At 36.4% G+C, this 25,344-nt stretch overlaps 1 protein-coding gene across 1 annotated transcript; it reads right to left on the bottom strand.

Annotated features, from left to right (window-relative positions):
- Positions 1-1,294: 1,294 nt before the first annotated feature.
- Coq2 (coenzyme Q2, polyprenyltransferase) lies at positions 1,295-25,108 on the bottom strand. The gene is made up of 7 exons (XM_047565920.1): positions 24,836-25,108; positions 19,025-19,191; positions 11,362-11,483; positions 10,267-10,352; positions 8,182-8,315; positions 5,963-6,151; positions 1,295-4,171 (listed from the first exon to the last, which is right to left on the bottom strand). The coding sequence occupies exons 1-7, from the start codon at positions 25,086-25,088 to the stop codon at positions 4,007-4,009; spliced, it is 1,116 nt and encodes a 371-aa protein (XP_047421876.1). The 5' UTR covers positions 25,089-25,108; the 3' UTR covers positions 1,295-4,006.
- Positions 25,109-25,344: the final 236 nt, after the last annotated feature.

The raw sequence follows: 25,344 nt of genomic DNA, 5'->3' as shown, positions 1-25,344 counted from the left end.
TTAGATGTCACTGAATGACATTAATGATTTCTAATGGTTGGGCTGGGATGCAGTTCGGTGATAAAGGTGCTTGCCTAGCGTATGTAGGACTCTGGGTTCAATCCCCAGTAACACACACACACACACATATTTTTCTGTTTGCAGATAACACCAGGTCTGGTGAGCAGCTCAAATGTTAGCTCAACTGATGTACAATAAATATTTGAGCCCTTATGGTGTGGTGTAGTGGGGACATTTCAGCAAATAAGACAAAGTCCCAGTTATCATAAACTTTGTATCTAACAGGGGGCGACAAAAATCTTAAAATCATGTGGAAGGTATTATCATCCTTTTGAGCATCTGAACCTCAGAGATCACGGAATATGCTCAAGATCATCCCACTGGTAGATATTAAAGCAAAGATTCCAACCCAAGCAACTGTGGCCAGGTCTTGAATTTTTTAGCTACTGCTCCACCAGTACAAAGTGCTCTGGGAATTCAGAGGACAGGTCAGTGAAAGCTGGAATAGTTGTATTCATTTCTTGTGCCTGCTATAACAAATTACCATAAATCTAGTGGCTTAAAAGGACAGAAATTTATTATCTTATGGTTCTGGAGATCAGAAGTCCAAAATCAGCTTTATCGGTCTAAAGTCAAGGTGTCAGCAGGGTTGGTTCCTTCTGTACACTGAGGGGATGTGCCTGTTTCCTTTTTTAGCTTCCAAAGCCACCTGCATTCCTTGGTTCATAATACCTTCCCCTCATCATGCCAATCTCTTGCTTCTGCTATTATATCTCTTACCACTGCCTTTTTTGGGAGGGAAGGTAGAGGGAATAGCAGGGATTTAATACAGGGTTTTCTATTACTAAGTCACATCCCTAGAGCTTTTTATTTATTTTTTTATTGAAACAGGTCTTGCTAAGTTGCTGAGGCTGGTTTTGAACTTGTGATCTTCCTGCCTCAGTTTCCCAAATAGCTGGGAATACAGGCATGTACCACCACGCCTGGCTAACTTCCCTGCCCTCTTATAAGGACTGGTGATTATGTTGCACCCCTAGACAAAGAGATAATTTCTGTATCTTAAGAGTCTTAACTCAGTCATTTGCAAAGAGCCTTTTACCATGTAACATATTGGGAGGGCTTTATTAAACCTCTGTAGTTGTGGACACTGGAAGGGCCAAAATTTGTCCTTTGGGACAAAAAGGACAAATTGCAGGACAAAGAGAGACCTTCTATTCTCTTGACTTTCCTATGCCAGGCTCAGGGTTTCTGGTTAGTTTCCTACGACTGCCATTATAAACTACCACAGATCAGGTGGTTTAAAAAACAAATTTATTTCATCACAGTTCTGGATGCAAAATGGTTGAAATCAAAGTACTGGCAGGTTGGCTTTTTCTGAGGACTCTCTTCTTTGTTTGCAGATGCCAGCTACCTTCTTGCTAAGTGTTCATGTGGTTGTCTCTCTCTGCATATATTTGTCTAGTGTATATATCTAGGATTTCCCTCTTCTTATAAGGACATGAGTCACATTGGATTAGTATACACACTAAAGATCTCATTTTATTAATTCAATCACTTCTTTAAAGATCTTATCCGCAAATACAGACACATTCTGAGATACAAAGGGTTAGAACTTCAATATATGAAGTTTTGTGGGGGATAAAAGTGAGATTATAATATACCAAATCAGTTAAATGTTGATGACAGCTGAGTTTGGCAGATGAGGATAACGTGCCAGAGAGATCCTAGCTGAAGATTGCCAGGATTCACACCCTGGCCTATTACTCCAGAAGCTGGGTCTCACCATCCTACTCGGGCAGAACAGTTGTAATGACAAAACGGTGTATGAGGGTGACCTGCGGACAGCAAAGAGACCAGCCCTGAGGGTAGAGGTTGGAGGCTGAGTTGGGAAACAGGAGGGTATGGCCCGCTTGTGAAAAGCCTTTCCAGTCTGGTAAAGGCATTGAGCAAAGCAGCAAAGAAATTCAGGAAGAGGGAGAGGCAGCACTTGTGAAGTAATTTCTACACCCTGTAGTTTCCACTCTATTTCCACCCACATCATAATCTTATTTAAGACGACTGTCCACAATTTATAAAATTCTTTCACTCATTTCTCTACACAGACTCACAGAATCCAAAGAAGTCTAGGGCAAGCACTCTATCCACTGAATGGATTTCCCAAGGCAAGACTGGTGGCTTTCACTGTCATAAATGTCTGGCAATATCCCTCATAATTATGCAAGGGACAGACAATCCTCACTGTAGATGAATGACTGCTGTTCTTTCTGACCCTGAAATGTTTTGAGTCCTTGATTCTAGAGACTAATATCCTACTTCATCTTTTTTTCCTATCTCACCCTTACCCATTTATATTATTTTTCTGCTTGTCTGGTGGAAGACAAAAGCAGAAATGTAAAATAACTAAAATGATTCAGTTAAGTTTTAGCAGCTTTTGAGAGCAAGTGAATCTATGAATTAACTTTCTCTTCTCCTGTCCCCATTTATCACAAATGGCTGCAAGATTTTTACTGATTCCAAAATTTGTTTCAACTTTCATCAACTTAGAAAAATAAAACCACTGCCATTCATCCTCCTTTTAACTGAAGCCAGTGCTAACAGGGTAAGATGTTTAAGCTTTAAAAAATAAAATGTGATAGTATTGAGAGAACAAATCAACAGATTTAAATTCTATCTTGATGCAGTGTAAGAATTAGATAAAATTAAAGGCAATCATATTTAATTAAAAGTAGGGTACCATGTTCCTACTTCCTCCTCCCTCAACTCATTGCTACTATAGCTGGGTTACAGTTTCTACTTCTGTCCTAAGTCTTAACACTTTCAGTGTTTCATCATTTGCTGGAAAAAGTTAAACAATTTTTCCTATGCTTATTGATCAGTGATGGGCATATATAAGTGTTCTTTCAGCTGCATTATCATCATTGTCATCAATATTATGCACGTTAACATTTACTGCTGCCTGCAACCCACATATATAAGTGACTCCTCTTCACCTCATTGTACATGATAGTCACTTAAATTAAGTAAAAGGTATTTTAGGTTAACAGTAAGTGCTGAAGGAAAAAAGCAATAAAGAGCAAAGAGACAGGAAGTATGGGTGATATTTGTGTAAAATTTTAGAAACAATGACCAAGAAAAGCCTGGTAGCTAGCAGCAGTGGTGCATGCTTATAGTCCAGTGACTTGGGAGGTAGAGGCAGGAGGATCACAATTCACTTAGAGAAAAAGAGGAAGGAAGGAAGGAAGGGTGGGAGGGAGGGAAGTGGGAGAAGAGAAAAAACCTGCAGTAAAGGAGTAAGATCTAATTTTAACTCAAGCAAAATGAACAGTAAATGAAAAGGTCGTAGGGTAGGAGTCTGCCTATTCTAAGAACAGTAAGGCAGACAGCATGGTTGGAGCAGGTGTGAGTATGAAGAGTAATGAGAGATGAAGCCAGATCATGGAAGTCTAGCAGGTAACAGGATTCTAAGTTTGTTTTGAGTGACCACGGGAGATCTTGGAGGATTCTGGGCAGAGGAATGATATGACCTTACTTAGGTCACTTAAGAGAATTCCTCTGGTTGCTGTGTTGGAAATGTTCTGAAGGGGTCAAGGGAAGGAACAGTACATTCAAACATGTTTCTATTTTATAAATTATAATTAGATAATATAAAAAATAAATAGAGATTACATTTTCCTACAGAGACATTCATTCAGATGAGATACACATCTGGGGTTTTCTAAAGTGCCAAAACTCATTATGATTTCCATAACTTCAAAAGAGAATTATAATGGGCAGAAGAATGCATCAACTTAAATACTCAAAGTCATCTCAAATCTTAGAGTCCCTGGTTTCTGTGACAGGGGAAAAATTTTGCTAGCAAACAGATGAATTAAAATCCAGGCAAATATGATCTATATCTTCATTTTTTGGTTCTTACTTCTTTAGCATATTGCATGAGTTGCATTACGTGCTTATAAAGCCTGAGTGTTTTGTCAGAATTTGTTTTACCAATTCCTAAACTTATTTGCTAATTTTCTATTTTACTATCTTTATTTGTCTTTGTTTCATCTATCTTCTTTTCTTTCCACAAGTTCCCAAAGACAATCCCTAAAAAAATGATTATTCCTATTGTTCGGTTGGAGGTAAATTTGTCCCAACAATCCTCAGGTTTGTGGATGTCTAGAGTGTAAATCTGTAAGAGAAGAACATAATGCTGCATTGGTATCTTGTCAGGGCTTTGGGACATCACAAAGAAACAAATCAACGCAGAGCAGGAAATAGTAGTCATTGGATTTTAAATAATGGGAAATAACGTACCCCAAATTGTCTCCCAATGTAGAAAAATTTGTTCATATTTTGCACTAGGAATCATCGAAAATGTGACCTAAAAATTTCTGGCTAATGGGTGTGCAAATGCTTTGAAAGGTAACTCATGCTATTCTTAGTTCTGACTATTGGTTGAGCATCCCTAATTCAAATATATGAAATGCTCCAAAATCCAAAACTGACACCACAACAGACATGATACTACAAGTGGAAAATTCCACACCTGGCATCATGTGATGAACTTCAGTCAAAATGTAGACACACTAAAAACATTTTATAAAATTGTCCTCAGGGTATGTGAATAAGATGTACATGAGACAAAAATGAAGTTTGTTTTTAGATTTGGGTCCCATTTCCCATATGGGTACGCAAATATTCCAAAAATCTAAAGTATTCCTGGTCTCAAACATTTCAGTTAAGGGATATTCCCTGTACTCAGAAAGCTCTTCCTTACACAGAGTGATCTGAAGTCTGGTTCCCTGTAACACCCATTTTCTGCTTCTAACTTTATTCTCTGAAGCAACATCTCTCAACCAAGAACAAGTCACATTTGGGCAGGACAACTTTATTGTGCAGGGTTGTCTGGTGCACTGAAACAATTAATATTCTTGGCTCTCACTCACTAGTTGTGTAAGAGAGAACCAGGCATGCTCCTATACATTTCTAAATATTCTTCCCATTTCCACATGGAGAAGTGAATGTAGACACCTATATTGTGGCTAGTGACCTAGAATACACACATATTTCTTTCCCCCCCTGGTAGCCCTGCAAATATGTTGTGAAAGTTTCATGTTCTTGTCTTACTTTTCCCTAGGCATAGGGAACTCATTAGTATATGGTCTGCAGACTTTAAATCATCAGTTTCCTTTCTATTCAAATACTAGAAGGTTATGTCCATCTTAAAACATTGCATTAAGGACTAGACAGAGGACTACATATGCAATTTAAAATATAAAGTGGGTTTCACAGATTCATTGTAATATTCATTGAAGCAAAGTCTCTCAACCAAGAACAAGTCACATTTGGGCAGGACAACTTTACTGTGCAGGGTTGTCTGGTGCACTGAAACAATTAATATTCTTGGCTCTCACTCACTAATTGTGTAAGAGAGAACCAGGCATGTTCCTATACATTTCTAAATAGTCTGAACAATGTATTCCTATACATTTCTAAATATTCTGGTGAATATTCTGAAATGACAATTTCCTGCTTTCTAGGCAGAACCCAGACGTGTTTAGCATGTCATGACTTATCTGGCACTGGTCTCAATGGCAGAGAAACCCAAACTTCTGAATGATTAGTCTGCTAACCATCAACACAAAGATTTAAAAAAAAAAAAAAAAGTTTGGTTTATCAGTCTGCTTTTGGAGCAATTCAATCAATCCACAAGTTTTATACATTGCTGAAAATTTCCCAGACATATCAGAAGTAATTCCAGGAAAATCAAAGGGGAAAATCCAAGCTTAGGTTTATAATATTTCTCTAACATAATTTAGTCAAATATTTAATATGACAAGTTGGGGCAGGGTAGGGGGCAATTCAAGGTAATACAAGTTGTTAAAGAAGTTCCTTGCTAAACACAGAGGGCACTTTGTTTAAATAATTTTTATAATTTGTACCAAGGAAAAATGAGGGAAAAGTAAGAAAAAGTTCAAACCTGGTGAGCTAGATGGGCTCCGACAGTGGCCAGAGCAGCATAGTATGGTGCAGTTTGATCACTATTCAGTCCCACTAGGCTCAGAGCCCCCATCATGGCAACACTGAAGCCACTTAGCCACTGCTTGGTGTTTTCTTGGAACCGCAGTGCTGTGGACTTAAGACCAATCAGAGCATCGTCTCTTTTGTCCTAATATCAGAAAATAATAAGAAACTGTTTTTTGGGATTTAATTATATACCACAAATTTCATATTTCAAAATGTATAATTTAGCACTTTTAAATATATTCCCAAGGTTGTTCAACCATCACTGCTATCTAACTGCAGAAGAAATGGTCTTTTAAAGAGCATGCTGGTATGTCACAAGCTGTAAGAGATAACAGTAACTCAGAAACACAGGCTAATCAGTAATGAATGAGTAGGTTGAATCACATTTATGTGCCACTGCTAAAACCATCAGCCAGCTCTATTCCCATGTATTTTATTTCTTATGACCATAAAATGACTATATCCTGATTAAAACTCAATTCTTCACAGAGCTCCTTTCTACCTCAAAGTTCAAGTCTCAATAATTTCTTATGTATTTTAATCTTGCTAAAATGCTCACTCACCACATAACCACATCCATCCCCTTGCACTTGTAGCCCAATTGATTCCTTGGCTTTCCCATTAAGTCCGTTTTGTTTATGCACAGGTAGGTCTTGATGGCACACTCATATCTAGCTGTGTGGTCTCCCTCAGTAGCTGTAGTCACATGACAGTGGCAGCATGTTGAACTGTACACTCATCTGCAGTCAGTGACCTGACAGGGTGGCTTTTGGGGACCAAATCTAAACAACAGTATGGGATTATTCTATTTCTTTTTCTTTCATACTATAATCACAATCAGGATGAAAACTGTCTCTTTAATTATGTCGATCATAAAAGTCTCAATGAGTACACAGTGTTTTACTGAAGAAGTCAATTTAATTGGAATACAGTTATTCTAACCACTAGCTCCAGGCCTTACTATAAAAAGTGTCAATATCTCTCCTAAACTGTGAGTCAAATATCACTTCAGAAATAAGGCTGATTACAGATCTGCTTCTTCATATGTAGTGGTGATGGAAGAAACAGGATGAAATCCAGTTGAAATATTACGAAAAGAAGTATTAAATCATGATACATTCTTTAAGCAAATAATTGAGAATACATAATCATAATTTAGAAGAAAAATATTGTTAAAAATTTTTTAAAGTTCATAAATATATCCTCACCACACACACACAAATGGTAATTAATTGTAGTGATGAGTATGTCAATTAATCTGATTGTGGTAATCATTTCACAATGTATATGTATATTAAATCATCACATTACATATCTCGAAAATACAAATTTTTCTGTCGGATGCATCTCAAGGTGGAAAAAAAGGGTTTAACTGTAAAAGGTCATAAATTAAAAAATGCTAAAAAAGAAGTTTCTAAAATTAAACTTATGACAAAGTATTATCAAGAGCTATAAAAATGTGTATACCTTTACCTCAGTAATACCACTCATGAAAATTTACCTGAAAACCTCATATTTGTAAAGTGTTAGTGATTTATAATATTTATAAATACTATTTATAATTGTGAAAACTCAGGAACAACTTAAATGGCCCAAATAGACATGTTGGTAAATTTAAAATAACTATGGCATGCCAAGTTAGTGGATATTATGTAGTCTTAAAGTGACAATGATAAAGCATCAATAAAAATATGGGAAAATGCGTACCACCTGTACTAAGTAAAAAAGTTGCCCAATGCAATGATTAGAGGCATACAGAGGGGAAACGTTGTGTAACATTAAAACTATAGACTCTGGAAATTGGGTTTGAATCTCAGCTCTGCCACCTACTGTGTGACCTGGTCAAGTTACTTCACACATTTCCTTATCTGTAAAATGGCAATAATAAAACTACCTTGCATGCAGCCTATTATGGACATTAAACTAATATGTGTAAAATGTTGAAAATAGTGCCTGGAGTATAGTAAACATTATTTAAATTCTTGTAAACAAAATAAATTAACTCTTTGGTTCACATACATAAACATGAAACAAATATTTTATTGGCATCATGGAATTGTGACTTTCTTCTTAGGAAAAAAAATCCAATTTTCTCCTTAATTTGGTTCTTATTGTAAAGTTTTTTAAAAACAATATATAAAACAAAGTTAAGAAAAAAATTTATTTCTTTACCTGATGGGCATATATAGTATCATATATCAGTGTCCACATAACTCCAGAAAAATAAAGAGGCAGGCACACAGATGGATCACAGGAACCCTTGATAGCAGACCATCCAAGTAAAGTTCCCCAATTAAAAGTAAGCCCTATGATGGGTAAAACACAGAGGGGAAAAGTCAATATGTACTTCAGAAATCCTCAGAGAAGGCGAGAGGCATCTATATATATTAAGAGCTTGCTGTTTTAGGCTCTGAAGAGACTGTTTCCTATGTGTTCCTTCATTAAATTCTCTCAGTCCTGTATGGCACTTATTAGCACAAAATTACCAAAAAGGAAACAGGATCAGAGTTTAATTAATAATTAAAATAACATAGCTAATAGAATAATATCACCCATAAGGTAAATAGGTTTAATGAGAACATTTATCCTGCCTGGTGTGGTGCCTGGTACAGTCAGTAAACAGCAACTCCTGGGGTCTGAATTTAGACCTAAAAACCTGAGTTCTTTCCATTACCACTCAACTTTCCCTGTAAATTACAGAAATAAGAGTATAGATAAGAAATAAGAGTATAGACTCACTAATTCTATAAGCCCATCCTCCATGAAGAATGTAAACATAACAGCTCCTAAATCTCTATTTGCAAGTCTGTTCAATTCCCTAAGCTTCAGACTAGACACTAACATTCTGCTTAACACCTCTGCCTGTGAGTCTCTCAGGCACCTTAAATTCAATGTGTCCCTAACAGTTTTTTTCTCAGAAACCTCTTTTCTCCTTATATTGCCTATTTCCATTCAGAAAACTCCCTTAACTGTAGTCCTACAGTATTCACACATGCCACACTGTATAATGACCTGTTTTATCTGTCTCCTCCTCTATCTCCTTAAAGATGGTAAATGTGTTTTGGTCATTTTTGTCTTCCAAGTACCTAGGATAATTCATGGCACAGGTAGAAGCAGTGTTTAAAAAATGTCTGAAGGAAATGCAACAGCTTTTGAGTATTATCTTGTGGATAGGAAATGCTTAGGCTCCTTCTACCAAGACTCCCAGGTAGTTAAGAATATAATTTTCTACTTTTTTTCAATAATAAAAGAGAACATTCAATTAGAAGATCTTAGAAGAAGATAAATAATTCTATCATGACTTTCCCACAAGTCAGGCTTTCATCAATTTGCTGGGGTGCCCTTTTGCTCTTTTGTGTATTGGAAGAATGGTCCCAAAACCTAGAATCACTTGGAATAGTCTAGAACATTCCAGAAAAATAGAAAAGTCTAGGAGTAGATATTTTTGTAATAGATTTTGATTTACCTACTGACTTACCTATCTTTCTCTCTTTACACCAACAAATAGTCTATTGAATACCCGCCCTATGCTGAGTACTATATGCTAGATGTTGGGCCATATGTAAAGAATGCCTTAACTCCTACTCACAATTTATTAATGGGGAAACACAGGAGACTGTCAATATATTCTTGCTGAATTAATGTTGAAATGAGTAAATGCCACAGTAGAGGGTTATGGAGGTCTGGAGACTAATGTGTTCTTGGGAGGTCTAAGAAAGGCTTCACAGAATGACTGCTGTCTAAGCTATCACATAAACTTTTAATCCCTTGTTCTACCAGAGTGCTTCCTATCTCATTCCTCAAATTCTTTAGGGTACCTACATCAAACATCTTTTGACAACATGCCTAGATTTTTTTGGAGGGGAGGGAGGGTTGTTACTGAGAACTGAACCCAGGGGCACTCTACTATGGAGTTATATCCCCAGCCCTTTTTGAGACAGGCTCTGGTCAAGAGGCCTTGAACCTGCAATCCTCCTCTTCAGCCTCAGTGTAGCCGGGACTACAGGTGTGTGTCATAGTGCCTGGAAAAACATGCACAGGCTTTTAAAAAAGATTCCAGAAAATGATAATTTAATAAATATGCAAGATTTTCTTAGCCAATAAAAATGACTAATTATCCTCTTTATAATATGAAAATTAATTTGGTTTGGAAAATTCATGACTCACTTGATATTTCATCTGTCTCTCTCCTATATATGATACATGAAAGTGTAGGTTAAGAGTATCAAAGGAAATACTTAGCTATTCCAAGCTCACCCAAGGCTAACTGAGGCCAGTATGTAATTCTCTTCATTAGTGGGTAGGTGATGACAAGAAGTAAGGATGCTGCTCCCAGAGCTATACTAAAAACAGGAAAAACAGGATTAATCATTTAGAAATCGCTAAATATTTCAAGGCATTAGTAATACTAAGTGGAAAATATTTTTATCTTAAGTAATATTTTCTGTTATATAAAATTCTCTTCCTAGACTTTGACTTTTCCTATTAAAGGACTGATTAGAAAAATATTTCAAGCAAAATAATAGCTAACAAATATAGTACTTTTATATTAGGCACTATTCTAGTACTTTATGTTTGTTAAGTCATGAGAATCTTCACAATGACCCCAGGAGGTAGGAGGCTTTATTCTTATTCCTTTTTGCAGATGAAGAAACTTACTTCTCAAGAAAAGGAAAGCAATTCTGGAACCATAAGATGTTCTTAAATACCGTAAGTTCATCTAACACCATCCCTCCAGGAATAACGTTCCAAAAGTGCTTTTATGCTATGAGCCCAAGACATGCAATTAAGTCCAGTTCCTGAAAAGTAATACACATTTGCTGACACCCCCCCACATACACACTGCATTGAAGCTTTCTGTAATAGTCATCTGATATACATACACATTGTGTCTCAGCTTAAGAGATCTAGGAGTCCTCCCACTTTTTTCTTCTGTCAATCATTAGTTATATGAGTCTGGGAAAGACATAGTTCCTCTTTCTGAAAAATGATTCTAATCATTCCTGCTTCCATGGACTTCAGAGATAATTATCAGCATAAATCAAATTGTACATATACATGTGGGTATATACACACTTATAAAACCTAACAAAGAACCTATGTACAAACACTGAAGGTAGTTCAGAACAAATTAAATGATGATCTCTTAATTCCTTTGGCTGAAAGCATTCTTGAAGCAGATTTTATAATGTGTGGTGGTTTACTGTATTTACGCTTGCTAACTTACAGATGTTTCTCAGGTAGCCAATAAGCAACTTTGTGATAAAGCTAATTGTACTTTATTTTATTTCTACTTTAATCATTTCCAAGAAGAGATTTTATACACGATTATGAAAAACACATTTAATATACCTGTAGTAATTCAAACACAGAAGAATACCCAGTGCCAAGGTCAGCTGTCCCCCAAGAAAAACAAAGGACTGAAAAATTGAAATATCTCCAGCGGCTATCGGGCGATTTGCTGTTCTTGTAACCTTAACAAATAAAAACAGATACCTTAGCCTCATTTAGTGACTCATTTATTTAAACATTTAATCAAGAGATTGGCCTATGGTAGGCACTAAGGTACGAATAAAAATAGAATGAAAACAACACTTGAAGTTCTGCCAAGAATTAAAACTGCATACTTAAAACAGCTTTGAAAAGAGCTAAAGATTCTCATTCCCTATTTCGCATACCCATCTCCAAACAAACCAAACAGAGCAACTTCTTTATATAGTTATTTCACTAAATAACTACTCAGCATAACAAATGCATAAGTTCAATTTTCATAAAGAAAATAGGCACAATACTAAAGAGAATTCGCAGGAAAGAGGAAGTTGCGAGAGATATTAGAGAGGTTATTATTACATGAATGTTTTGAGCACATGAAGCATTACCTTCAGAATTCAGACATGAGAAAAAAGACAGATTATCTGTGTTTGTAAGTGGGGGTGCTTTTGCCAGGTTACTTAAGAATGTACCTGTGATATTCTATCAACTATACCCAAATGCTAAGGTCAAAACCACTCTGAGAATGTGAACCGACAGAGCTGCTAAATAGACAAATTATATACACTAAGTGTTCTTTTCCTTCATGAAATATGACTGTCTTAAATTCAACCACAAATAAGAATTTAACCAAAAATTTCAAAATTGCCAGAAATTAAAAACTCAGAAACTGGGATCTGAGAATCCAGCATTTGAATCCATCACTTACTGGCTGGGTAAATTCTGGCAAATTACTTAAGCTCTTCTAGCCTTAGGTTACCTACCTATTAGAGGAAAAATAGAAAGAAGTAATAATAGCACCTACCTTATATAGTAAATGCACTGAAGTATGTAAGTATGCAATAAATATTATCTATTATTAACTTTATGACTGGTATCAAAGGTTAGCAAAGTATGTTTTATAGGCCACAAACAGTCTACTGCCTATTTCTGTGCAGCCAATGAGCTAAGAATGGTTTCTAACATTTTTTAAATGGCTAAACATTTTTTTAAAAGTAATGTAACACATTAAAATAATATGAAATTCAAACTTCAGTGTCTATAAAGTTTTGTTGAGAAACACAGCCATACCCATTTTTAACATATTGCATATGTATGTTTTCACATTCTAACAAAGAGTTGATTATTTACAACAGACAATTTGGCCTACAAAGCCTCAAATATTTACTAACTGGTTCTTTATAGAAAAAGTCTGCCAATTAGATTTATATCATACTTCACTATGCAATAAAGCAACTTATCCAAAACTGTAATGATACATCCTAGTTAAAGTACCACACTTGGATCTTCATTCCTGATTTGGTTCTAAAGTTTCAAATTGGAAATAATATTTTTATATTTATTTCAAGGTATTATCATTATTCTAACAAGAGTATGAGTGTTCACAAGGTGCTACTATTCTAAGACCCATAATTGCATTGTTTCACTGAATCCTCATAGCTCTTGACACTTCTAATGTTAATGTTAATGAAACTGAGGCAGAGGCTCTGTAACTTTCCAAGGTCACAGGTGCTATGAGATAGTAGTCGTCCATTCTACTAACCACATCACTAAAGAATAGATAAACTGCCCCTTCAATATGCTAGTACAGAATTACCTACCTAAATTTGAAAGCTGCAAATAAACAAGTACTCCATCAAGGTTGAAGATGATACAACATATTGATCAAAACATATTTTATGAAATCAGAATGACCATAGTTACAAAAATGAATCATTAATATCTGTGTGTTAAGGATTATTTCAATGTTCTTAACCTAATATTTGTCATATTATTACATGACTGATAAATTATAATACATCAATGAAAACATTAAACCTATGTGTACCTTAATGACAATTCACTTATTATGTAGTATCTTAACAATTTATTTAACATGCAATGCAATTAGACAATAAATTCTTAGTGAGTAATAATAAAAAAACATGAAATGCCTTAAGCAAAAATGCTGGGCCATGAACATGTCCTTTATGACACTCATATTGCCTTTAAAAAATAAGGTAAGCATTAAGCATTATAATTAAGTCAAGCTTTTTAAGTCATCCTTTAAAAAGAGATACATATAATATTTAAAAATTCAGGTTAGCAAAACTACCTCACAACATTTATTTAGTGCTCTGTTGTAGGTCAATCTACAATATGGATTCTAAACAGAGAAAAATGGTATGTAGGAGATATTTATCAGTTCCCTTTCATCCAGGGAGAAAAAAAAAATCACTTATGGAGAACTAAAATGTTCATTCTTTGTTAATTAAAAAATGGAAAAAGGTGGTTGATATAAATGTAATTTTTTAATGAGCTTTTTCTTTTGAAATAATTATAAAATTACAAGCAATTTTAAGAATATACCCTTTATCCAGATGCCACTAATAACAACATTTTACAAAATTACTGTACAAGCTAGGTGTGGTAGCGCATGCCTGTATCCCAGTGACTCCCAGTGACTTGGGAGGTTGAGACAGGAGGAATGCAAGTTCAAAGCTAGACTCAGCAATTTAGTGAGGATCTAAGCAATTTAGTGAGACTTTGTGTCAAAATAAAAAATAAAAGGACTGGGGATGTGACTCAGTGGTTAAGCACCCCTGAATTCATTCCCGACACCAAAAAACAAAGAAACAAAAAAACCCACAAAAAACAAAGAAACAAACAACTGTACAATCTTAAATCCAGGATTCTGACATTAATGCAAGCAAGATATACAACACTATTATCACAAGGATTCCTTTATTTTGCCCTGTGAGAGACACATCTACTTATCTCCTGCCTCCATTGCTTCCATAATTCCTGGCAACTAATCTATTCATGATTTCTATAATGTTGTCTTTTCTAGAATGTTATATAAATGAAAGCAGGAAATATATAACCTTTTCAGATTTTTTCTTCCCTCTCCACATAATTCTTTGGAATTTCACCCAGGTTGTTTCATGGATTAATAATTTGTATCTTTTTGTGTTATAGTTTTCCTACTATGAATGTACCATATATTGTTTGACTACTCACCCACTGAAGGACATCTGGTTGTTGCCAGTTTGTGGCTATTATAAGTAAAGTCCATATAAACATCTGTGTACAGATGTTTTGTAAACCTAAGTTTTTCTTTCTCTGGAATAAAGGCATAGGAGGGCAATTGCTAAACTGTATGGTAGTTACATATTTAGATTAACACCAACAAACCAAACTCCCAATCCTAACCTTCTCACTAGCAATGTATAAGTGATTGCTTTTCTGCCCTCTTGCCAGCATTTGTTGTTGTCACCTTTTTTTTAAACTTAGTTATACATGACAGTAGAATGTATTTTAACATCTTATACACACAGAGTATAACTCCCATTTTTGTGGCTGTACATGATGTGGAGTTACACTGGTTGTGTATTCATATATGAACATATCAAAGTTATGTCTGATTCATTCGACTGTTGTCACTATTGTTAGTCATTCTGATAGATTTGTATTTATATGTCACTGTAGTTTAAATTTGCATTTACATGAAAGCTAAGGATGTTGAACATATTTATATGGGTTATTTGTAATCTGTATGTTCTCTTGGATGATGGATATCTTTATCCATTTTCTAATTTAATTTATCACCTCAGTTTTGAGTGTTCTTTAAATATTCTGAATATCAATTTCTTGTTGGGTATTTGGTTTGCAAATTTTTCTTACAGTGTGTAGCTTATCTTTTAATCCTTTTAACAGGATTTTTCACTGATCAAAATTTGTTTTCATGAGGTTCAATTTAACAATTTCTCCTTTTATGGATTATGCTTTTAGTATTTCGTTACAACTGGTTTCAAGATTTAAAATTTTTCCTTGGTTTTAAAAGTTCGATCATGATGCATTTTGTGTGAAATTCTTTATCATGTTTGGCAAATGCTCACATTGTTAAATATGTATATTTATGTCTTTTACCAAATTTGAGACATTTTCGGCTATTATTTCTTCAAGTATTTTCCAGCCCACCCTATTTTTTCCTATCTTCCCAAGATTCTAATGGAACAAATGCTAAATCATTTGTTATAGGCCCACACACGTTCTGAGACTGTTCATTTTTGGGGTCTATTTTGTTTTCCTCTTCGGGTAATTTCTATTCTCTTTCTAGTTCATTGATTCCTCCTCTGTCTTTCCCATTCTGCTGTTGAGTCCAGCCACTAAATTTTTATTGGAATTATTGTATTTTTTAGTTCTAAAATTTTCATTTGGTTCCCCTTTACGCTTTCTATTTCTTTGCTGATACTTGATGATTTTTCATTTGTTTCAAGCAGTCTGTCACTGCTCACTTAAGCATACTTATGATCACTGCTTTAAAAATTGTCAGATAATTCTAATATCCCTGGCCATCCTGATTGTTCATCTGATCGTCTTTTTTTTAACTCTAGTTGAGATTTTCCTAGTTCCTGGTATGATGAGTGATTTTTAATTGAAACCTGGACATTTTGAGAATTGTTATTAAGACCTGGGTCTCATTTAAACACTGTTTTAGCAGGCTTTTTTTATTTTTTTTTTTGGTACCAGGGATTACACCCATGGGTGCTTAATCATTGAGCCACACTCCTAGCCCTTTTAATTTTTATGAGTTGCTTAGGGCCTTTCTAAGTTGCTGAAGCTGGCTTTGAACTTGCAATCCTCCTGCCTCAGTCTCCCGAGTCGCTGGGATTATAGGGGGTACTATGCTGGCTTTTTTAGACACTGCTCTGGCAAAAGAAGGAGGTGTGGATGCTGCTTAATTACTATCAGATGGTGTCATAAGTTCATGTTTACCACATGGACTTCACTGACCTGCCAAGTAGGCTTATGTAGAGTATTTTAAAATTATATTTATATTTTATTTTACTACTTCATATTTATTTATTTATTCATTTATTTATTTTTTGTCTGTGCCTACTGGTATTCCCAGATTGCTGGTTCCTTTAGTTCCAATACTGGGATATGAGGTAAAAACTAAAAACCCAGAAAACTTATCACTGTGTTGTTCTTTGGGTTCTGAGGTTCCTAGCCAATATACCATCTTTCCTCTATAGTCTTCTTTTTTTAAAATTTATTTTTATTGTAAACAAATGGGATACATGTTGTTTCTGTTTGTACATGGAGTAACAGCATACCATTTGCATATTCCTACATTTACTCTGTAGTCTTCTTATGTTTTCTTTATATATAATGTCCAGGAGTTTTAGTTATATTTAGTGGGAAGAAGAGGGAAAAGTATGTCTACTCTATCTTCCTGGAAGAGAAGTCAAAAAATCTATGTAATTAGCTTTAACACTAGTCAAAAGTATGGGACTGGGTTAGGAATGTGGCTCAGTGGTAGTGCAGTTGCCTAGCATGCATAAAGTCCCAGGTTCGATCCCCAGCACTGCCAATAAACAAAAACAAAAAGTACCTAGACTTAAACTTTAGAACCTACCAAATAAGATAAAACAACTTAGAAAGTACAATTTTGCATTTCATCTTTAAACTCCCTATTCACTGGAATCACATGTCTTAGTTTTTATAGGTTACCAAGAATAAAATGCTTTTCAAATATTTATTTTCAAATGTTCACTTGTATAGACAGAAAGTAGGATTCATTTATAGCACTTTCTCATTTTTTCTCATTTTCTGTAAGCCTTACATTGATTTAGCAAAAAAAAAAAAAAAAAAAAGGGGGGGGGGTGGAGGAAGAACTACTCTACTCTAAACATGTCCAAGAATTATTTTGAAGTCTCATTCTTATGGGATACAGAATGAAAAACTGATTAGGAAGTGAATCTTCAAATGAAGAAAGTGTGCATCTGCTGGCAAATCAAGACATCCTAACTGTGTCAGCATGGCATGCTGATGCTTTACCACACAGATCCTTCTACCCTTCTATTACATCCTATCTCCAGTACGCAAACCATGTAGCTGCGGTTACCAAACGTTGTATATTATCTCACACGCTTCTCTTCATCCTCTAGTCCACTCTTTTTCTGCCATCTTATTCTGATCAATGTCAAAGTTCGTTTCCCTCCCTAACCTGAACGTTCATGCTGACTCTCTCCCTTAAATTTAAGTAGGCAGTCTTTAATTACCTGATGATCAGGAATGTTTTCCTTCATGCAACCCTAGAACCTGTTGCTGGGTCACATACACAGTATTCAAATGTTTTTGAATTTAAAATAACATTACATGGCACTGTTCTATAAACTAATAATTTCTCATGCTGGTGCCCCGGGTTCGAGTCCCCAGCACTCTGGGTTTCTGGAAATATAAACTAATAATTATTATGTTGCCTTGCATAAGGAAAATTCAGACGGTATGAAAGACTAGGGGTACTAATTCAATTTATGTAAGTTTACAGAAGATTATTCACTTTATATAATTCACTATGACTTTCTTTCCCTCATCCGCTCTTTTTTGTGTGGTGCTAGGGATGGAAATCAGGGCCTCACATATGCTAGACAAGTGCTCTACCACTGAGCTATACCCCTAGCCCTTCACTATGTGTTTCTTTTAAACTCAAAGTTCATGTGATTATTTACTTGAGCATTTTATGTTCTTGGACTGATTATGACTGATTGCTAAGATAAAAAGCAAACAACATGGCCCCTTTCCTTGAGAAAATAATGGTCTGTTAAAGAACAAAGAAAAAATTATACATATGCATTAGAATATGCACAAAAATAATCCATTGAAATATAATATAATACAGCCAACTGTTAAATTTTCTCTGGGGCTCTGAGGAGGAGATAAAGAGGACTTGTACTTTCTACCCTTTGCATTTCTATACTGTATGAATTTTTCAGAATTTAAGCATGTATAATTTTCTAGGAGAAAACAGAATAGAGTTGCCCCTTATCCACTGGGAATATGTTCTAAGATCCTCTTGGATGCCTAAAACAGCAAACAGCACCAAACCCTAAGTATACTATGCTTTTTCCTATGCATACATACTGAAGGTAGTTAATTTATAGATTAGACACAGTAGGATATTAACTAGAATAGTTAAAAATGAAATAAAATTATAACAATATATTTTAAGAAAAGAGTTCACCATACTACCCAGAATGGTGAACAATATAAACTTACAAATTATTTATTTCTGAGACTTTTCATTTAATTTTAGCTGACCTTGGATAACTGAAACCTCAAAAGGCAAAATCAAGGATAAAGGGGACTCCTGTATAACCAATGCTTACAGGACTGCCTTTGTTTATTTAAATTAAGATTTGATATGAAAGCATAGTTAGGGCTCCAAATATATCTCAATGAAAGGGACAGCAGATCTTTTGGACACTAAAAAGTTCAGGGTGGATTTTTCACTTTTACTCCTACCCTTTAACTCCTTTATACTCAGCAAATTCGTGCCCCATGCTACTCTTGTGTTGAGGAAGAAAGTAACTAAACTTGACAACACCAGCTTTTCAAGTGACACTGACATTTCTCATGCTGGCTTTCAGTGAGGACATTAGTTGATCCTGTAGCTTTTTATGGCATTCCGAAGTGATGCCGCCATGTTATTCTGCAGAATTCAGACAAGTCACTCTGTTATTTTTCAGGATACAATTACCTTTTTATCGTAGTCACAGTCCCACATGTCATTAATAGTACAGCCTGCTCCACGCATCAGAATAGCTCCAGCGCCAAAGAGGGATAACATGTACCAATCTGGAAAACAACCTTGTTCGGCTGCCAAACCAATGCTCCAGGTACATGGCAAATACAGTAGCCAAGTTCCTAAGGAGAATAAAAAGACAAAACAGGCACAAATTCCCATCAATTTACTGGTTTTATTTGTTTAAATGCCACATGTCATTGATGTAAAGAGCACTATAAGCAAAGTTAAAAAATACATGATGCAACTGGGAAAACAAATATTTCAAAGGATTGTTCTCCCTAATATGTAAAGAGCTCCTAGAAACGAAGAAGAGATCAGTAGTCCAATTAAAAATGGACAAAAGACATAAAAGAAGTTTGCACAAAAAGAAATACAAATAGCTGTTATTCATGTGAAGAGACACTCAACTTTGAGAAACACACATTAAAACTACAATGAGACATTTTTCACCTATAAGACTGGCAAAACCCAAAGTCTGATGATATACCCTGGGAGTTAGACACTGATGTATTTCTGAGGAGGTTATAAAATGGTCCTATCTTTACAGAAGGTGACTTAAAATTTTTAATGCTATTTATATTTATAAAACACACATCTATATATAAAACAAATACATATATTTGAGTGTAAGTATGTTCACATACCATGTCAGTAAGGGCACATTAAGAACACAATAATTGCTTCTGGGAAAGGGAACTACATGAATAAGAGACAGGGGTGGAGACTTATCTTTCACTCTCCCCTGGTAACTTCTGAATTCTGTATCATTTGCAAATATTAGCTGCTCCAAAAAGTTAACAGAAACTTTCTTTATTGTTGTTAGTACAATACACTGAGATGGTCTTAGAGGAGAGGATTTATTACTTTACAGCTTTTTGTTATTTTGTAACATATGCTGCAACTACATGTACAGATGGAGTTAATTCTTAGTATTTAACCCACAAACTGATGAAATTAAGCAAATAGATTATACAGATAATAGACTTTACACATGAATTTCAATAAATATTCTACTTCTAAAAGAAAGCCTTTCAACTAATATTTGGATATGGTGCCAATTAGATAAAACTCTGAGTTTTCCTCCTGTATTCAGGAACACAGAGAAAAAGGATTCCAAGATAAATAAAGATCAAATTCTGCACAAAATATGCTCAAATGGGGCTGGGGCTGTGGTTCAGTGGTAGAGTGCTTGCCTGGCATGTGTGAGGCACTGGGTTTGATTCTCAGCACCATAAATAAATAAATAGATAAATAAATAAGTAAATAAAGGTCTATAGACAACTAAAATTTTTTTTAAAAATTTAAAAAAAGGTCAAATGACTAATGTTCCCAAAATCATTTACAAGTGTAAATTTATTCATTTACAAATATTTGTGAAGCACACAGAAATACAAAGGTGATCAAAAAAGAGCTGGTTTCTATTTTCATAAAGCTTATAAATCAAAAGTAAGAAATTAGTTAAATAAGCAATAACAATAAAAGATTAATTCAACAACTGGGCAGGAACAAATTCCTCTAAAGGGATAAAACAGAACCATCCAAGTTATTTGGGGAGGAGGTGAAGAGGAATCAGGGAATCTTTTCTAACGGGTGGTTAAATTCACAGAACAGAGAAAAGGCAAGGAGAGACCTCAAGCTAAAACCTTGAGACATGCCCAGTCCAGTATCTGAATTCAAGTTGTCCTAGAGAGATTCATATTTAGTGTACCCCATCTAAAACAATAACATTAACAAACATTTACTGAATGTTCACAAAATGTTAGGCACTGTCCAAATATTTTCTATATATAAACTCATCCAAGTCTCAATAATATCATAAAATAGGTATTATTAGTAACTCTACCTTATAGATAAAGAAATAGAAAAACAGAGGTTAAGTAAAGATAATAGGTTTGACTACTTCCTTTACCTTGGAGTTACCAGTAGAGTGCAAGGAACAGTGGAATAGCTGATACTGTCCTCCTAGTCTCGAGAAGAATTATTTCACAGCTATTGTTTACTTGTGCAAGTAGAACTGAAGTTTCCATTAAATTTTTTTTTTTTTAAATCTAGAGAGAAAATGTACATCCACTTATAGTTTATCATGTTAGGAACAAAATTTCCTTGGTCAGAAGTCTGTCTTGTAAGTACTGGGCACTTACTGATAGGTACCTGTCCAGTTCCCCTACAGATAAGGAAGGCTCCTATAGAGAAGGGGAAAGTCAAAAGACTTCTCGGTTCCATGTCTGCCACTTATAAGCTGAGTGACACTAGACACTAAATTATCTGAAGACTCACATCTGGGTTTCATCTATAAATGAGGGAAAAGAACATCCACCTCATGGAGTTATTGTGACAATACCAATGATAATGATTATGAAGACTATTATAGATATGTAGTGCTTCCTATGTGCCATAAGCTTTCATAGACCACTTAGGAATTTCACAACAAAGCTATGAGACAGGTATTATTTTTATTACATTCATTTTATAAATACAGAAGTTGAAGTAGAGAGGGAGTAATTTGCCCAAGGCTATATAGTCTATGCCCTAAATTGAATGCCATCACTTTTTATACCTAAAATCTTTACATAACACTTAAGTTCTACTTATTCTTTTGCCTCTACTAATTCCCAGCAACATTTTTTTTCTGTCTTCCCCAAAACATCTTTATTCTTTATGCTCCCTCTGTAAAGAAAGACAGAAGCTGGGCCTGGTGCTGCACGCCTGTAATCCCAGTGGCTCCGCAGTCTGAGGCAGGATTGAAAGTTCAAAGCCAGTCACAGAAACTTAGGCCACAGGCAACTCAAAGACACTGTTTTTAAATAAAATATTTTTAAAAAGGGCTTTGGGATATGGTTCAGTAGTTAAGCACCCCTGAGTTCAATCTCAGGTATCAAAAAAGAGAAAGATGTAGAAATAGAAGAAATGTTTATTATAGAAAAGGACCAAATCTCTGAGGAATGAAATAAAATGATCAAATTCTGAGAGATGATAGGTAGTTCAAAGTACCTGTAAAAAGTGAGTCTAATATGCATTCACTAGTTGTGGATTACCTTTAAGAAAACATAATCACCCAAAAATTAAACTGCCAATTTAACGGAACGAGCGCCACCTACTGAAACTTCCTGAAAAATGTTGATTGACCCATTTTAATGAAGTTATTCTGCTTTCAAAAACAATGAAATCTACTGGCTTATGAAAGTAACAAGATATAGCTACCAAAAAGTAAAATAATACACACAATTACCTTATGGGAGAATTTAAATAAAGAAATATTAAACCACAAATTCTCTCAATTACTGTCTCTGGCATATGGTAGGGGTTCAAAAATGTTTGTTGACTAAACTCTTAAGTTTTTTGAAAAATCTGTAATAATTTTATTTAGAATCAAAGTATGTATCTAAAGGCTGGAATCTTAACATGCATAACACAATTTTCTCTAATAGCCACTTCTGTAGTAATAATGACTTATGTTTCTTGAGCCCTTGTTATATGCCAGGCACTTTAATGACAACCTTATAAAGTCATTATTCGTATCTTCCCTTTATACATAAGAAATCAAGCCCAAAGAGGTGAAGTAATTTAACTAAGGTTTCTCAAATGTGTGGAATAGAGATCCAAATCTAAAAGGTCTGGCTCCAAAACTTGCTCATAACCCCTTTATAGCCTCCTGTTACATGGCAAAATGTCCAGTCAGTAAGAAAGAAGTCAGAGGTTTAATTATGAAAATGGTAAAAATGGCAGCTGTTAATCTGTTTTGAATGTCTGTCTCTCCTACAGTTCTGCAATGCTGGAGCCAAGAACAGAAATAACAGTCAAGCTTTAGATTAGAACTGGGCTTAGAAATTTATGTCTATCAACTTGAATCTGGTCCTAAAATGTAAGAGGTCATCCCAATGATGGCAGGGTTATACTTATTATTTAATATATTTTTATATTTAATTGCTAAGTGTTATGACTCAGTTCTCTGATTCCAAATAGTAGTACAAAAATCTAGACTCTAATTGGGGGGTCTTGAATGGACAAAGGCCAAATGAATACATCCAGGCATCTGAATGTGTTTCCACACCCTGATATGGCAAATGTGATACCTACATTAGCTCGAATACAGTCTTATCTTCTTTCTCCTTGTTATTCATCTTCTTCAGTTCACCCTTGTCTCCTACTATTTTCTATACCCTTTTGGAGTTGCAGGTCAGGCTCATACTCTTACTGCTCCAACACTACACCCCTTTGGATCTTTGCAAAAATATTTCTCCCTCCAAGTCTCTTTCCTCTGCAAAATCAAAATGTTCTTTGGAGTACAATTTCTTCTTAAAACTTTTAAAGGTTTTTTAAAAAGTTTTTTATGGAGACCCACAGTGATTTCTGTAGGATGCAGCACTCTGCCCCGGTGTACCCGCCAGGTGTCGCCTGGCCATGGCAGGCTGCAGGCAGGCGCAGGGTTTGCCCTGCCGTCTGGCTCTCATCTTGGGTCCAGGGCTGCCTATGACCAGCGTACCCTACCACCGCGGTGGGGCTCCTTCCTGGGTGGTGGGGCGCAGAACACACCTGCGGGGAAGGCAAGGAGGCATGACAGCACCCCAGCGGTCAGTCTGCCATCCTATCCAGTCATTGGTCCACCTATCAGCTTGTGCTCGGCAGCCATTGGCTTAATCTGTAGTCCCCGAATTTTAACTGCTCAGCAATTGGTCCCATTATCCTTAGTCCGGGAAATTCAACTATTTAGGCGAAGCTCCCCCCGCCATGCTCTCGCGTGCTCTCTCTCTCTTCAGGGCAGACACTGTTAGTCTGCCTAGTAAAATCTCTTGTGTGAGTTCCCCTGTCTGGAGTGGTTTGTCTGGGCGCCTTTTCACTTTTCAATTTCTCTTTTTTTCTGCAGCACTTATGTCTCTACTAATCATATCTGATTCCAAACTTTCCCAGTTCATCAACTATCTATTTTCAGACATACCAGAATTCCTCAAAAGCAGGGAGTTTCCATGGCTCTTTCTATCCCTAAGTCTAGGGCAATGTGATAGGAATTTGTTAATTCATTTAATAATACTGCCGAACAATGTTCGAGAGTAGAATAAGTCCCAGGTATATGAAGCTTATATTGCATTAGAGGAGTCAATAAAATAAGTGCATAACGATATTTAATGATGAGTGCTATTAAAAAAAAAGGCGGGGGGGGGATAAAGAGGAAGAGAGTGAGGTGGTATGTGTTAAATAGAAGGTCTGGGAAATCTCAGCGGGTAATTATAAACTGACATGTACTTGCTGCCTTCTAATATACTAAATCTTTGCGTTACGGGTGATACAGGGGGGAAAAAACCTCAGCACCGAACCACTAGCTTCTTCTGGTCTGGCTCTGACGAGATTTTAGTTTCTTCAGCGTCTTATCTTTTAATTATTTGCCTCACTGGATCGTGGAGAGGATCAAACTCTAGTGACTGTAGAAGTGCTCCAACACTGTAAAGTTGCAAATGCAGGGCTACGAGAACGCAATGTTCCGCTAAATTCAACAATTGGACCAGTGGGCTTTTTTTCTTTTTCCCTGACTCTAGGACTCAGAACTCAGAGGGTGTGAAAGCCGGCCCGTCCCTCCGGAGACAGTCCCGATCCCATTCCGAGGTGATTCGTCCTAGAATACACAGCGCCCGGTCGCCAAGCCGGCTTTCGGGTGCTCCTTTTCAATACGCCCGGCCGGCCAACGCGGACAGTTCCGAGGGGTACGCTCGGAGGTCCGCGGCCCGCAGAGCCCTGGACCGCCCGTGCCGGGCGCCTGCCCGCACTCACCAATAGGCTTGTCCAAACGCATGAGGCGCAGATACGGCTGCAGGGGACGGGGCGCCGAGCTTACGACCGCTGCAGCCGACAGGCTGAGCGGGCGCCCGTGTGACTGCGGTGAGGCTGGGGACCGCCAGTCTCCCGAGCGGGGCGCGCTTGCTGTGTGCGCCAGGCCCAGGGCACGGCAGCTCGAGCCCCGCAGCCAGGCGGACACCCCGGCCCGCAGGCCCCGCGCGAGCGCCACTCCACGAAGGCCCAGCATGGCGCTCGGGAGGGCGCGGCGCCGGATGACGTCATCTCCCGGCGTCGGGTCGTGGACAGGCATGCGCAGTGGCATCAGGGAGTGATTGCCTCTGCTGAGGCGGCTGGGTGATCTTCGTGGTTGCTTTACCTTGTAAAGGGGCGTGTGTGGGTACATTCCTGTTATCAACTTTCTCAATAAATGGAAAAGGAAAGTGCTTATCCACATGGAACAGTTGCACCAGAGAAAGATAAGTTGAGAAAAACCTACTAAACCT

This window comes from Sciurus carolinensis, chromosome 10 (genome assembly GCF_902686445.1).
Source record: "Sciurus carolinensis chromosome 10, mSciCar1.2, whole genome shotgun sequence".
Lineage (NCBI taxonomy): Eukaryota > Metazoa > Chordata > Mammalia > Rodentia > Sciuridae > Sciurus > Sciurus carolinensis.
Note: the sequence above shows the minus strand (reverse complement) of the source record. Positions and strands in the feature narration are given on the sequence as shown.

Excerpts from the sequence above, each read along its gene's own strand:
- Coq2 (XM_047565920.1), bottom strand. The coding sequence starts at position 25,088 with ATGCTGGGCCTTCGTGGAGTGGCGCTCGCGCGGGGCCTGCGGGCCGGG. Across the intron at positions 11,484-19,024 it reads ACTGTGACTACGATAAAAAG|GTTACAAGAACAGCAAATCG; the intron begins GTAATTGTATCC and ends TTATTTGTTAAG. Across the intron at positions 10,353-11,361 it reads CTGTGTTTGAATTACTACAG|TATAGCTCTGGGAGCAGCAT; the intron begins GTATATTAAATG and ends TCCTGTTTTTAG.